The sequence below is a fragment of the Talpa europaea genome (assembly GCF_964194135.1).
Source record: "Talpa europaea genome assembly, chromosome: 5".
In the NCBI taxonomy this organism is placed as follows: domain Eukaryota; kingdom Metazoa; phylum Chordata; class Mammalia; order Eulipotyphla; family Talpidae; genus Talpa; species Talpa europaea.
This window is the reverse complement of record NC_140071.1, coordinates 56,804,567-56,821,360: the sequence shown is the minus strand read 5'-3', so window position 1 is coordinate 56,821,360 and position 16,794 is coordinate 56,804,567. Positions and strand designations below refer to the sequence as shown.

The 16,794-nt window shown below is 37.3% G+C and overlaps 1 protein-coding gene across 1 annotated transcript in view; it reads left to right on the top strand.

The window, feature by feature from the left end:
• IPO11 (importin 11) overlaps nucleotides 1-16,794 on the top strand; it is a gene marked incomplete at its 5' end in the record, with an annotated part of 133,096 nt that overhangs the window by 22,672 nt on the left and 93,630 nt on the right. The window contains 3 exons of the mRNA XM_084233994.1: nucleotides 9,499-9,631; nucleotides 12,794-12,852; nucleotides 15,004-15,052. Coding sequence (XP_084090120.1) covers nucleotides 9,499-9,631; nucleotides 12,794-12,852; nucleotides 15,004-15,052 — 241 coding nt within the window. The remainder of the gene's footprint in view (nucleotides 1-9,498; nucleotides 9,632-12,793; nucleotides 12,853-15,003; nucleotides 15,053-16,794) is intronic.

The following is a 16,794-nucleotide window of genomic DNA, read 5'->3' as shown; positions in this document are numbered from 1 at the left end:
GGCAAATATTTGGGTTCCTACTCTGTGCCAGTCACTCTGTTGGATGCCTGAGCTGCAACTGTGAACAAAGGTAGGGTCCCAAATGCAGAGAAGGGTAGTTTCTCCTCTACCTCCCATTTATTGAGTTGATACTTCGGATATTTAAGAACATGGTGTAGGCACTAGTGTCTGAAGGTAGGCTTAGTGCTATTGCTAGGATTTAGTAGTCTGGAAGATGAGTCAACAATGATCCTCCTGGGTTTGAGCTGTACCAATGACAAAATGCATAGGTAACAGATTCACAGATCTTCGAAACGTCTCTGAAAATAAATATTAGTTGGGAGACTTTGGCAGTTTGAGTAGAAATTGTTTTGAGCTCACACATCTTGGTATTTTGATAAATATGCATGCCATGGTTGGACAGAAGCAAATTTAGATTTAAGTCTTATATTATAGAAAAAACTTAAAATATTCTCCTCACAAGGAAACATAGTTTTGTGACTGTATTGTGACACGTTGACTGGATTTATTGTGGCGATCCTTTCTCTGTATATACAAATACTGAATCATTTTTGAATCATTTTATGTACCTGAAACTAATGTTATATATATCAGTTATACTTCAGTAAAAAGAAGAAACACTGTATACTACTAAAACGGCTATACCTTTTTTGTTATTGCTCAAATGTACAGGTATTTTTAAAATTACTTATTATAAAGTTTATTTATTTTTTAGATTTATTTATTTATACAAGAGCTGGGGTACAGGTCAGAGGCGTGGTAGGGTGAGAGGATTCACCAGAGACAGAGCAGGAAGCAGAACAGGCAGATGGCCAGAAAGCACTGCCAAGGGGAGCAGCAGGCGAGGCAGGGAGGTCTGCCACGCCATGTGGGTATCTCCCTGGCTGGCCGGGAATTGAACCCATGCAGCAGAGGCTGCAGACAGCTTCATAGTGCTGTGCTTCATCTGCTGTGCCACTGGGGAGGCCCTATAAAGTTTTAAAAACACTGAAACTGTAAACTACCATATACCCATTCTCCTAGATATAGCTGTTAACATTTTGGTATTTCTATTTATTCCCTTTTTTCCTAAGGTAAAGAGATCCTAAAGAGTTCTTTTTTTTTTTTTTTTAAATTTATTCATTTACTTATACAAGACCCGGGTACAGGCCAGATTTGCGGGAGTGTGAGAGGATTCACCAGAGACAGCAGGGAACAGAACAGGCAGACTGATGAAATACACTGCTGAGGGAAGCAGCGGGTGAGACAGGAGAGGTTTGCCGCTCCATGTGGGACCCTTGCCAGCCGGCCGGGATCAAACCGGCGCTGCAGAGGCTGCGGACAGCTTCACAGTGAGGCTCTCAACCGACTGCGCCACCAGGGGAGGCCCTTTAAAGAGTTCTTGATACCTTATTACTTAATACTTCATTTTTTATATGTTAAAGTTGTTCACAATTTATTAAAATCTAATAGGTTTTTATTCAGTGGTTCATGAATCTGGAACATCCAGCCCAGCAGATAGAAAGGAGCTTGGAAGAACTTTACAAGCAAGAGATTTTTTTTTTTTATAGACCAAAGTGAGGTGCTTGCTTCGGCAGCATATATACTATAGACCGAAGTGAGGAGGATCCAGGAAGTTACATTGGATGTTAGCTGATAAATTAAAGCAGGATTTCTTTACTTATCAGCACAAAGGGAAGTCTTGTAACTGGTTAGGTGACATGTGGTGGGCGGGCAAATACTTAGTGGTTTATCTAGGCTTTTTCTGGGGAGCTGAGTTAAGCTTTAGTTTGTCTAGCATGAATGACTCCACTTAGGACTTAATGTGGTTGCTTTAACATACATAATCATTTAACTTTCACGATACTAAGAAAAGTAAAAATATTGATGTAATATGATTTAATTCTTTTAATGAGTTTTCTACATGGTTCTCAAATATATTTTTACAAGTGATTTATTTGAGCTAGGAAAATGAATAAAGTGGATACATTACATTTGTTTCTATCTCTTAAATATGTTTTAGTTAAAAATAGCATGATTTGCTTCCCCCTTTTCCCCTATTGAGTTATTGAGTCATTGAGCCATTGCGTTATTGAAGAAGAAACTGGTTGTTTTAAGGATAAAGATTACATGACTTTGATTTAGACTTTTTTTTCCTTAGGGGAAAATTGTAAGGACAGCGATTCTGAGACTAAAAGAGAATTTTTTTTTTTAAGAAGATTTATTTGTTTATTTATTCAAGCACTGGGCACAGTCAGAAGCGCGGGAGGGTGAGAGAATTCACCAGAGCCATAGCGGGGAACAGAACAGTCAGACTGATGAAATACAATGCTGAGGGGAGCAGTGGGCGTGGCAGGAGAGGTCTGCGCACCATGTGGGATCCTCGCCGTTGGCCGGGGATCGAACCGGCACTGCAGAGGCTGCTGGGCAGCCTCACAGCCCAGCACTCAACCTTTGTGCCACTGGGGAGGCCCACTAAAAGAAAATATTTGAAAAGTTTTTTAAAAGAAATAAAACTTCCTGTAATGGTTCACTTTTGATATTCAAGGAATCAAGTCTTTTGTGCTCCTCAGTAGTTAAAGCAGTCAGTGGGTGTCACTGTTTCTTCTGGTTTTAGAAAAGAAAATGTAAGCATTTGATGTTTTCATGAACTAGAACCAAAAATTTTCATTAATTTATTTTCATATTGCCTAACTGAATTTTCCCTTCCCTCTTACTATTTTTGATAGGAAAAATATAGAAGAAATTTAAAGATTCCTCCTTTTTGCTTCCTTCATTATTTTATCTTTTCGAGGAGAAGCTTCTGCAGGGCTTCTGTTTATAGACTAGCTAGCAGTGTACCTCCCCAAATTCCTGTGCTTGCTTTCTTCTTTTTCCCTCTTTTCATCATTGTGCTGAAGGGATAGTGTTACTACTTTTTTATTTCAACACATTTGTATTTTTGTAGAGGCCTTTTATATACTAGCTAAAAAAGAATCTTGAGTTGGAGCTTTAATAGATTCCTAATGTTCTTTACTAGGTGCTTATCTCTAACACTGGAATGTGAAGCAAAGGAGAATATTCTTTTTTATAAAAAATTTCCGTACTAGTAATTTTTCTTGATTTCTGTCTCAGATGCTATATGCCTTCATTCATTTAGCAGTAACTGCTTTAAGCCAAACCTTTCATTTTGTGTCCTAATTTAAAGTATTATTTTCATACTGTTAACTTTTCACGGCTATAAAGAGATAAGAATTAGTCTGTCATTAACATATATAAATGTTGGGCCTCCCAGGTGGCGCAGCGGTAAAGCGCTGGTCTGCGAAGCTGCCCACAGCCTCTGCAGCGCTGGTTTGATCCCCGGCCACTGGGTGAGGGTCCCACATGGTGCGCAGACCTCTCCTGCCGCCCTCTGCTCCCCTCAGCAGTGTATTTCGTCTGTCTGCCTGCTCTTCTCTCTGCTCTGGCTCTGGTGAATTCTCTCACCCTCCCGCGCTTCTGACTGTACCCAGTGCTTATATAAATAAATAAATAAATCTTAAAAAAAAAAAAAAACAAAACGTATATAAATGTTACTGTGTTACTTATTTTTTTAAGTAATGAGAATGAAATTTTCCAATATTGATGGAAATTACTTAAGGTTAAATGGAGTAGACCTTTGATTATCTGAATTACTGAACTTTCTCACATGTTTTGGAGTCACATTATAAATGGAAAAAAGGTGATTTTATGAAGCAAAATGGAATTTTGTTTTAATGACTTTAATTCCACTATTATGAAATAAATTTTTTAAAAATCCAAATCTGGGGCCTCCCTGGTGGCGCAGCGGTTGAGCGCTGGGTTGCGAAGCTGCCCGCGGCCTCTGCAGCGCCGGTTCGATCACCGGCTGCTCCCCGGCCACCGGGGGAGGGTCCCACATGGCTCGCAGACCTCTCCTGCCGCCCGCTGCTCCCCTCAGCAGTGTACTTCGGTCCTTCTGCCTGCTCTGGCTCTGGTGAATTCTCTCACCCTCCTGCGCTTCTGACTGTGCCCAGTGCTTGTATAAATAAATAAATAAATAATAAATAAATTAAAAAAAAAAATCCAAATCTGACAATAAGAACCTTTGGCATAATATTCATATGTGTTTTGTGATATATTTTGTTTGTTTTGGAAGGGGAGAGGACTTTGCATTTGTTATGTATGTAGGTAGTGAATTCTATAAAATAAATAGTCTCTCTGTAACAGAAGTAATGCCTGAAAAAAAAATTAGAACAGTTATAGTTTTTCTTTTATTGCTACCATTATTGTAAAATACCTTTAAAATAAGTCTGATGTAGTTTTGAAATATTGTGCTGGTAATTTATGGTGGCAAATTTTTCTTTAATATTTTCTCATTCTTGAAATGGTGCCATATTCCATGTGGAAAATTACCTTTGTTGAGTAATTTGATCTCACTTTTAGTTGAAGAACTAGGGAATGATTACCATTTTTTCTTTATAGGCTTATAGTGCTAAATAAATGGGTATTGAGAATTAGATAAAAGTTCTTATGATTCTTTTTTTTTTTAAAGATTTATTTTATTTATTTATACATACAAGAACTGGATGTAGGCTAGAGGTGTGTGGGGTGGGAGGATTCTCCAGAGACAGAGTGGGGAGCAGAACAGGTATTCTATGCAAGAACAGTTTTCTATTGAATGGGCACAAAAGAGGTAGGACTTAGTGAAGAACTTGTTATATTAGATGCTGATTCACATAATTAATTGCATCCATAGTAGCAACAGTATTGTCCTCAGTGAGTATGTGGGAAATTTCCCCCTTTGTCATCAATAAAAGAAAATTCTACCTTATATAACTTTTGGAGAATACAATTTACTGTATTGACTCTGAGTGTATGGTTTTTGTATATACTTAATATTAGCGCATATTTTGATATTATGAAAATTTTTTTAAAGATTTTAAGATTTTAAAAATTTAAATTTTTAAAAAATTTTTATTTATTTATGAATACAAGAATTAGGGTACAGGCCAGAGATGTGGGAGGTGAGAGGATTCACCAGAGACAGAGTGGAGGACAGAATAGGCAGATTGACTGAAATACACTGCTGAGGGGAGCAGCGGGTGAGACAGGAGAGGTCTGCTGAGCCATATGGGTCACCTCCCTGGCAGGAATTGAACTAGTGCTGCAGTGATTGGCGGTAGCTTGATAGCGCTGTCTTTAACTCCTGCGCCCCCGGGGAGGCCTCTTACGAAGTTTAAATAGAACTTATAAAATAGTTCTTATTTCTTTTACTAAATTACTTGTAGTTAATTGCTAGTTAATATGAAGAGGCATTAGGATGATGAAATTAAATATGCAGGCTATAAGCACCTTTCTTGGTTTAAACCCAAACTCTTGCTTTTGTTAATAATATGCTGTTTGCTCTTTTTTTTTTTTTTTAAGATTTATTTATTTATTTATTTACTTACTTATACAAGCACTGGGTACAGTCAGAAGTGCGGGAGGGTGAGAGAATTCACCAGAGCCAGAGCCGGGAGCAGAGCAGGCAGAAGGACCAAAGCACACTGCTGAGGGGAGCAGCAGGTGGCAGGAGAGGTCTGCACGCCATGCGGGACCCTCCTCTGGTGGCCGGGGAGCAGCCGGGGATCGAACCGGCGCCGCAGAGGCTGCGGGCAGCTTCACAACCCAGCGCTCAATCGCTGCACCACCAGGGAGGCCCTATGCTGTTTGCTTTTCACCAAGTTACTTAACTTTTCTATACCTCTGTTTTCTTTCCTTTCCTTTTTTTTTTTTTTTTTTTTTAAGATTTACTTATTTATTTATGCAAGCACTGGGTACAGTCAGAAGCGTGGGAGGGTGAGAGAATTCACCAGAGCCAGAGCAGGGAACAGTACAGGCAGACTGATGAAGCACACTGCTGAGGGGAGCAGCGGGGCAACAGCAGGAGAGGTCTGTGTGCCATGTGGCACCCTCACCAGCGGCTGGGGATCAAAGCGGTGCTGCAGAGGCTGCTGGCAGCTTTGCAGTCCAGCGCTCAACCGCTGCTCCACCAGGGGAGGCCTTCTCTGTTTTCTTAATGTAAAAGAGGCATAAAAATATATACTTTTTAGATTGTTATAGAATGTTAGGCCTCCCTAAGATATTCATGAAAGACTTTCCCAAGATGGGTCATTTTGGTAGGTAGATTATTTTAAAATGATATCAGTTGAGACACTGTAGACTCATGAGAAATTTTCACTTCTGTAACTGCCTAGAAGAATGAAACTTGGGGGGTATTACTCAATTTTTGGTTATCTCCAGAAATAACCTTTCTATCAAAGAAGCCTATTTGTATGTCAGGGCAAGTATCTAATTACAAAGTATCTGGCCTTCAGCATGAGTTGCTTCTCCTCCTCATGTGAGTCTCCCTCCCATTCTTCTTCATACCATGGGCCACTCTTTTCATTCTGCAGTTCAGGATACATCCTCATTTTGCCAGACTGATTTTTAAATCTACACCTATGTATATAATTAAAATTGGTTTTTCTCTTACAAATCTGTGTGATGTTAATTTGATTACCTTATTAACCTGAGAGGAACCCCCCAGGGGAAGAGGGAAATTTCCCTCTGCTCCTACATGATGATTAAATAAGTTGTTACAGTTAAAGTGCTGTGAGTGGTGCCTAGAATAGAGTCGCAAAACAGCTACTGTTATTTTATCACATAAATTTTTGTGGTCTACATAAATACTTGTATCCTGGAAATAGCTTTTAAAAGAGGTCAAAAAAAAAAAATAAAAGAGGTCAAGAAACTTCAAGTAACACTGATGGAAAAAATTTATATAAAACACAAGCCTATGCAGTTTTTATAGCCTCTATATGTAGAAGTTAGTATCAAACGTTTTGCTTTAAGGAGGAAATGCAAATAAAATAATTCAAGTTGTTGTTTTGTTCTAAGTAAGAGAGAGGCTCAGAGTATAATAGTTCTTGGATATCGTACCCCTTAGATTTTTGTTTTAGCCAAAGCTATAGATTTCATTTTCTTTTCTTTGCAATATTTGCTACAATAAGAAATTATATTTTAATTTTAAAACTTGATTTTTAGGTCTCTGTAGTGGTGCCTGTAAATCCTTCCCCTATAAATCCTTCTGTTTCTTTTTTCTTTTTATTCAGACTGATCTTTTCATGACTTACATTTTTGGAAAAGTATAGGGTGTGATAACTTAAAGTTATGCAATAAATGTAATAAATTTGAATGATGGATTTTCCTATTTTATTTTTTAAAAATTCATTATTCATTATTTATTTATTTATTTATGCATATAAGAACAGGGGTACAGCCAGAGGTGTGGGGGGGTGAGAGGATTCACAAGAGACAGATTGGGGATAGAACAGGCAGACTGACTGAAATACACTGCTGAGGGGTGCAGCGGGTAAGGCAGGAGAGGTCTGCTGTGCCATGTGGGTAGCTCCCTGGCCGGAGATCAAACTCGTGCTGCAGTGGCTGCGGATAGCTTCATAGGTTGTGTCTTAACCCCTTGTGTCACCAGGGAGGCCTGGTTTTTCTATTTTAGACGTAATTTACTTTCATAGTCTCTAAAAGGACTTGACTAATCAAGAAAAATATTAGAGTTATAAGTTATAAGTAAAAGCTTTTAATTTTTTGAGTCAAGTTTCTTTTGCTCCCCCATCAGATTACATCCTTTCTAATTAGCTTGAGCTTCTCTACAGTATTTCATGGAGTCATGTCAGTTTTATACTCTTTATGATACTGCTACTTTTGCTATAGTTCTGTATTGAGATAATTATCACTGCAATGTTTTGGCCATAACAAAATATTTGGATTAAATAAATTATATTTACTCTTTGAACTATTGCATATATACATGAGAATATGCTATAATGGCTGCATAAGTAGTCATTTTACCTTTTATTACATATAAGTATACACATAAGGCATTTTATTATAGGGAAAAGTGTTAACCACCTGTAGTGACTTGGTTGCCCTTGTCCTATGAACCAAAAATAACGATGAAAGCAATGTGAACTGGGTGACTCCAGTATACTTTGTGGGATAACCTATTGTTTAGCAGCCAATTCTAGACTGCGACTAAGTGCATTTGCATTCTACAGCTCTATTCTGAGGGCGGTGAGCAGAAAACTTTATGTCTACTTTATTAGAACCCAGGAGGCCTTGAGAAACTATTTTATGATATCTTAACAGAGAAGATAGGGAGGTGGGCAGGTGATAGTCTCATAGCTGTTGCTTCCATCTTGTGTAACAGGAGGATCACCCAAGGTCTTCTGCTTCTAACCCTCAGATAAGCTGAGGGTCAAGCCTTTGCTTGTGTGGCCTATACGGATAGATACAGGCTGAGGCAACATGGGGATATAGCAAAATGGTTTCCAATAAGCACAGGTTATTAAAATTAATGAATAATAGAAATTAATTAAATAATAGAAATGGAATTTGATTTTTCCATAGAAATAATGTTATATTTAATGTTGCATTTCTGATGGGTTTTTGATGCCTAATCTTATAAATACAGTCTTTAATTGGGTGAAGAGATATATGTTGAATAAGAAAAAATATTCTGAAGTATACCAAAGATAACTATTTAAAATAAATGACCATGTAGGTTCAACTACATTGGTTTTAGACCTTCTGGGAAAAAATTGAAAATACCACTGTAAGAGGACTGTGCCTCTACCAAGGAGTAGAGGCTAACTGCATCTCATGTAAGAGCCAGGTTTTAAAGTACCAGTCCTCGTTTGGAAAGCACCCTTTCAAACCATGTGGTTTGTCTTTGTCTTTATTTTTTTTATTATTATTATTTTTTTTTAAGATTTATTTTTATTTATTTATTTATTTATACAAGCACTGGGTACAGTCAGAAGCACGGGAGGGTGAGAGAATTCACCAGAGCCAGAGCGGGGAGCAGAGCAGGCAGAAAGACCGAAGTACACTGCTGAGGGGAGCAGTGGGCGGCAGGAGAGGTCTGCGCGCCATGTGGGACCCTCCTCTGGTGGCCAGGAAGCAGCCGGGGTTCAAACCCGCACTGCAGAGGCTGCGGGAAGTTTCCCAACCCGCCGCTCAACCACTGCGCCACCAGGGAGGCCCTGTCTTTGGCTTTAAATGCCCCCAAACCTTATGAGTAGAACCGTTAAAACACAGAAATTTGATTCCTTTATATTTCTTAATATTGATTTATCTGATATACTCAATGACATTCTTTAAGTCAGTGTTTTAAAAACTGAGTGTTCCGATTTGTTAGCAGACAAGAAAAAGCAAAAATGGAAAAATATCACACTTCACTGCAGACATTAGATTGGGTTTTGTTTCAAGAAACTAGTATTTTAGGGAGTGTTTTTATGTGTATGTCTGTGTATGTATTCATAGTGACAGCTTTTGCAAACGATACTTTCTCTTTTGCATTCTGGCTAAAAATGTTTGGAATGTTGCTATAAATGGCTCACCTATTTCAATCTCATTGAAAATGCTGATATGTATATATTATGTAGGTATAATTAATCAATGAAATCTATTACTATGAACAAATTTATTGATGTTTCTTTACAGTTAGCTTCTGGAATTTATAACTTTGCCTGCTCTCTGTGGAATCACCATACAGATACATTCTTTCAACAAGTTTCTTCTGGCACTGAAGCTACAGTTCTAAGTTCACTAGAACGAACTCTGCTATCCTTAAAAGGTACTGTTAAAAAACTTGATATGTTAATTTTTGAAATGACATACCTCAGAACAGTCACCAAAAGGTTCCTCTGCTTGGATTTTCTGTTCCTAGTTGCTTTGGAGAATAAGGGATTAATTTCTTCCTCAGAGACAAGTGTTTATTTGTAGTTTGTTTTTCTTTTGTGAGAATAGCTCTTCCCCACTAATTTATGAAAGCACACATAATTTCATTGTTGTAAGTTACATTCTCATTATTGAGATCTCATGGTTCTGAATAAAATTACTTTCAAATACTACCACTTTTTTTTTTTTTTTGGTTTACATCTTCTACTTGAGTCATTTTGAGACCCTACCTATATCTTTGTCATGCTAACTTTTCTAAACTTTTGTCTCCAAGATTTAGTTGAGTTCCATCTCCCATCTGTTTTCTCTGAGAACTCAGGAGTCCATCTATCTTCTTTGTACCTCAGAAGCACTAGGATTTTAGAAGGTGCTTGATGGGGTGCCATCTTGACCTGTGTTTTCCTGTGCTTTGCTTTTAGATGTTCTCTTAGTATAAATCTCCATTTCACCTTTCCTGAACTGAGTTATTTATCTTCATAAATGTATTTTGAGGTTCCTTTCCTTTTAAAAACATTCATACCAATTCTTTTCTGTTTTCCACTCTCTCCTTATGTTTTCAGTGTTAAGGCTCTTTTAGTTTGTTTCTTAGTTTGATCTCAAACAACCTTTATATCTCACTTACTACAGCCCATTTTTCATCCTTCTGATATATTCATAAGCACTTTCATCACACTTACTCCACTACCTTAGAATGCTGTCATATACTTTTGGCCATTCTTTAATGCATCTCTGATATTTTAGCTAGACAGTGGATGCACAAACTCCAAGATATCAGCAGCTTTGAGTTGAGTCTTATGGACAAATGTTGGAATGATTTTAAAGAACTGTTGACAGGTAAAATCCATTGTACAGGTTGTTATACAAGTGAGTAAGAGATGGTTTTGCCAACATTTCTGAGAAAGAAGTCAAAAGATTTTAGAAAGAATTAGAGTAACTGATAAAGGGTTATATACCCAAAATTTTATGTAATGATTGCACTGCATTTAATGATTAAAAAATTTTCACATGTTCTTTTGATTGTAGAGTTACTGATTTCAAAACCTAACTCCTGGCAGAAAGGATGTTAACTATGCTGATTTTTATTATCGTGCTTTAAGCTTTCCATCACTCCCTATCTCAAGATCGTAGGTGCATTTTAACATTTCTAAGGCATCTGAACCTAAAAAATAATATTTTCCTTTAAAATTCTTGTTCTGGGGCCTCCCTGATGGTGCAAGGGGTTAAGTACCGCACTATGAAGGATCCACAGCCTCTGTAGTACGAGTTCAATCCCCGGCTGGCCAGGGAGAAACCCACATGGCACAGCAGACCTCTCCTGTCTCGCCCACTGCTCCCCTCAGCAGTGTATTTCAGTCGAGTCTGCCTGTTCTGTGCCCTGCTCTGTCTCTGGTGAATCCTCTCATCCCCCCTCATCTCTGGCCTGTTCCCCAGTTCTTGTATGCATAAATAAATAAAGTCTTTAAAAAAAAAGTTCTTGTTCTGTCCAAGTATAAATTTCTGTCCTGTTAAGATTTAATAAATACTTAGGGATAGAGTTTATATTATATGTAATCTCTTGAATTTACATCTGTGTGCATTTAGTATCTTTTAGACATGCATATATTCATTATTTCTTTCAACAAATTTGTACCTTGGTACTTGTCACTGAGGAGACAGACTTGATAAAATGATCACAGAAATGTAAAATGATATCTGTTAATGGAGGCCTTTTGATGTTATGATTACTGATCATATGGTCAGAAAAAAAAATGTCATTCGAAAGTAAAGTTTAAATCAAAATCCTTAAAGATAATGGAAAGAATCTCGTGATAGAGAGAGAAAGACCTTCCTAGAATAGTACAAACCAAGGTCCTACTGTAGAAAAGAAAGTTTTTTAACAAGGGATGAAATTAAACTCTATTTTCTCTTATAATACAGTAACATCATTAGCATCTGGGTCAAATATAATAGTATACTGCTTTAGATAGCCTTGACTTCATTAATGCTAACTCTTGTAATATAGATAGCAGTGCTTTCTTTGTAGTCTCCTATGCTACTATCAATCATCCTTGTTAATGAATTGTGCCATGTGTTTTATATATATTACACTACTGAATCCTGTAAGCCTATGGAGAAGGATTTTTTTTTTTAAGATTTATTTATTTATGCATACAAGAACTGGGGTACAGGCCAGAGGTGCCGGGGATGAGAGGATTCACCAGAGAGAGTAGGGAACCGAACAGATGGATTGACTGAAATACACTGCCAGGAGCAGCAGGCACGACAGGAGAGGTCTGCTATGCCATGTGTGTAGCTCCCTGGCAGGTCTGGGATTGAACTCATGCTGCATAGGCTACGGATAGCTTTACAGTGCTGTGCTCAACACCTTGCACCACCAGGGAGGCCCAAGAGTTGGATTTATTAACCATGTTTCACACATGAGGAAAGTGGGATCTAGAAGAGTTGCTTCAAATAATATAATTGTAGATAATGGCACTAGAATTTAAATCCAGATCTGACTTCAAATCTCTTATCTCTCTGTGTATAGCAGTTTACCCATAAAATATGATGCTTGTAACTGAATACTATAGTCTATTCCAGATTTTGAAATAGTTTAATTTTATATCCCTTTTAGGAAATAACAATTTTCATTAGTATAGCCTAAAAATGAGTGAAACTTTTTTGGTGACTGTTGAGTTATAGTTTAAGGTTTATAAAATAGTGGTAAATTTTTTCAGTTTCAAGCAAACAGGGTTATTGCACAGTAAGAAGTAGCCTAACAATTATATAAGTTAAGTAAAATGTTAGATTATAGTTTTCAAAGCATGAGTATTTATGATATATGAGAAAAGCACTGCTTTTGAATCACAAGCCTCATATTAGCTTTAATTCTCTTTTTTATTAAGTAATCAAGTAAATAAGAGGTACCTTTCCTTATCTATTGAATGAAGGTATTAAGCATGATTAACCACTACCCTTGATGAAGCTGTGTGATTCTGAGTCATTATTAATGATTGTGATTTTATTAGGATAAAATAATGAAAAAATAAGATGCAATAAAATTGATTTTACTTTATAGTGCTGCGCAAGTTAACTGTTAATGGATTTGTGGAACCTCATAAGAATATGGAGGTGATGGTAAGTGAAAGAATTTATTCCTAGAGAGTTTGGGAAAATAATTGGCTTTTTTTTGAATGATTAAAGGTTATTTTTATTTGAAGTTCATTTAGAAATTTTTATTAAGTGAATAAGTAGTTTGTTTTTACCATTCTGTATATGTTATGCTTTACTTTTAGACTTGTCGTTTATCTTCACTACATAAAAAGAGGCTATTGTGTGAAGGAGATAGGATAGTTCTCCAGATGCCATGGTACATAGAATGTGCCAATTTGAATTTGAATTACTGTGAACGCTTATGAATTTGAATGCTATTATATAACATTACCAGGTGCATTGTGGATAATTATTTTTATATCCTTGATTTCCTTTGTTTTTATATACTAAAATAATTTTTATGCTGATCATAACATTTATAGTTTCTCTTTGCAATCAATTAAAAAATATATATACAAAGAGAAAAACTACATTGATATGCCCAACAAGTTGTGATGTATATTCTAAGGTTCAAAAATTGATGAGCTGGCCTCCCTGGTGGCGCAGCGGTTGAGCCCTGGGTTGCGAAGCTACCCGCAGCCTCTGCAGCGCCGGTTCCATCCCCGGCTGCTCCCCGGCCGCTGGAGGAGGGTCCCGCATGGCACGCAGACCTCTCCTGCCGCCCGCTGCTCCCCTCAGCAGTGTACTTCAGTCCTTCTGCCTGCTTTGCTCCCTGCTCTGGCTCTGGGGAATTCTGTCACCCTCCCGTGCTTCTGACTGTACCCAGGGCTTGTATAAATAGATAAATAAATAAATCTCTTAAAAAAAGATAAAGAAAGAATTGATGAGCAAAAGAATTCTATTCCAGTCAGTCATTCTTCAGGAAGGCCTTTAGTAGTGTTTTGTGACAAAAACCTGGACATTGCATTTGCTATAAGGATACATGACATCTTTTGTGATGTTTATACACCAGGATTTATGATTCAGAGAAATTTATGTTTAATTCTTAAAACTTTAATAGTTTTAAAAGTTATTTATTTCTGTAAAGGATTTGTTACACCTTAACATATATATTAAGAAATAAGGGTCCACAGGGTACATATGATAAAAGGTGAAATTTGTCTTTTCTGATAACTAATGCAAGGTATGTCTAATTTTTTGAGACTAAGAATCTCTGTTTTAAATGATTGGCAACATGTATTCATATATTTGGTACTCGTTGCCAAATACTGTTCCTGGATTCTGGGAAAAAGAATTAGGGCCTCCCCAGTGGCACAACAGTTGAGCACTGGGCTGCGAAGTTGCCCGCAGCCTCTGCAGCGCCGGTTCGATCCCCGGCTGCTCCCCGGCCGTCGGGCGAGGGTCCCACATGGCAGCGCAGACCTCTCCTGCTGCCCGCTGCTCCCCTCAGCAGTGTACTTCCTCACTCTGCCTGTTCTAATCTCTGCTCTGGCTCTGGTGAATTCTCTCACCCTCCCACGCTTCTGACTATACCCAATGCTTGTATAAAATAAATAAATCTTTAAAAAAAAAAATGACCAAAAAAAAAAAAAGAATTAAAGCTAAGTTTTGACTCCTTTAAGGAACTTAGTTTTTTTTTTAAAGATTTATTTTTATTTATGCATCCAAGAACTAGGGTGTAGGCCAGAGGAGTGGAGGGGAGTGATGAGAGGATTCACCAGAGGCAGAGTGGGGAACAGAACAGGCGGACTGACTGAATTACACTGCTGAGGGGAGCAGCGGGTTAGGCAGGAGAGGTCTGCTGTGCCATGTGGGTCAGCTCCCTGGCTGGGACTCGAAGTCATGCCACAGTGGCTGGCAATAGCTGATAGCATTTGAGACTTTAACCCCTGTACCACAAGGGAGGCCCGAAACTTCATTTTTTGTGGGAGGAGACATATAATAGACACTATGTCAGGGGATTATAAGGGCTGTGAAGAGAAATAAAATAGAACACATTTAGTGAGATAGTTAATTACAAAATTCTTATTTTGTATGGTGATTTAGGTAATTGAAATGAGGCATCTAAGAGATGAAAATATTTTCTTGTGGAAGACTTGCTCATAACAGTGCATTATTTTTTGTTTATTTTTTTTAAACTTTTTAGTGATATGGTAGATATTTTCATATACCTGGAAACTAAAGGAAAATGTTTTCATCAGAAAAAATTTAGACTATTTAAAATTTTTTTCCCAGGGTTTTTTACACGGAATATTTGAACGTCTAAAACAATTTCTGGAATGCAGTAAGTACTTCCATTACAGTTTTTACTATAGAGTCCTTATTCATTAATAACTTCAGCTTTGTACTTGCTAATCTGGGGAGGTGGCAAAATCTTGTATCTTAATAATAAATTTACTGGTTTTAAATTGGAAGTTCTGCTTTGTCTTCATGTGTTGTCTTAATGTGTTGAGGAACCCCTTTTTAAAAAAATATATTTTGTGTCCATTCTTTCTGCTATATTTCTGCTGCTGACATGCTATGTTCCGTATAGACATCCACAGGAGTCTTATGTTTTTTTTTTATATAATTTATATAATTCTTACATCATTTTTCATTTTTGCACAATGTATGCATTTTCATTTTGGTTATAGTCCCCATACAATTGCATCCCCCCTTATTTTGACCATAAGCCTTCTTTTCCCTGCCCCTCCCCCCAGTATGTCTCTGGTTTATATTAATTAGTCTTTTTCCTGGTCCCTTATTTAGGTTTTCTAAATGACAGGAGTCTTATGTTTAACAAATGTTAATGTTTGCCAAATGCTCTTGAGACATTTTTATTGTTTCTGTTTTGAAAACATTTTACATGAATGTATGATGCAACTTTTTATTAATGGTATGGTTCATTTTGTAAATCTCCTTCATTAATCTTTACTGGTTTACTTTTAGGATTCTTGGTAATCCACTACTCCAATAAGAGTATTTAGTATTGACATTTGTGTAAATATGTATATCCTGTATATGTGTGTGTGTGTCTGTGTGTTTGTGTTTGGGGGGAGTTAACTTTTCTCTGAGAAGATATTTTATTGTAAAGTCTTTTAGGGAGTCGCTGATTGTTTGATGCAGTCATTTTCAATTTAGTAAAAACATTTGAGTCTATTGCTAGGCGCTGTCCTGGGTACTGTGCATGGAAGAATGAATCAGACAGCTCTAATTTATTTTTCTAAAATAGACATTTTTCTGGCCATCCTACCAAAAGCAATATACAGATTCAATGCTATTCCAATCAAAATCTCAATGGCATTCTTCAAAGAAATAGAACAATTATTGATGAAATTCATATGGAATCACCAAAAACCCCGAATAGCCAAAGCTCTACTGAAAAAAAAAGAAGGAAATGGAGGCATCACACTCCCAGACTTCAAACTATACTACAAAGCCATAATCATCAAAACTGCATGGTATTGGAACAAGAACAGACATACAGACCAATGGAATCGAATAGAAAATCTAGAAATAAACCCACAGATTTATGGTCAACTAATCTTTGACAAAGGAGCAAAGACTATGCATTGGAGCAAAGAAAGTTTGTTCAATAAATGGTGCTGGGAAAACTGGGTCGCTACATGCAAAAGAATGAAGCTTGACCACTACCTCACACCATACACAAAAATCAACTCAAAATGGATTAAAGAACTGGACATAAGACCTGAAACCATAAAATACATAGAAGGAAATATAGGCGAAACACTACGGGATTTGCACATCAAAGACATCTTTACAGACACATCACCCAAAGCAGTGATAGTGAAGACAAAGATAAACAGCTTGGACTACATCAAATTAAAGAGCTTCTGCACAGCAAAAGAGACAATAACAAAAACAAAGAGAAACCCCACCAACTGGGAGAACATTTTTGCACCCAACACTAATGATAAAGGACTGATCACAAAAATCTGCAAAGAGCTGATGAGACTCAGCAACAACAAAGAAAATAATCCAGTCAAAAAATGGGCAGAAGAGCTAAAAAGAAACTTCTCTGAAGAG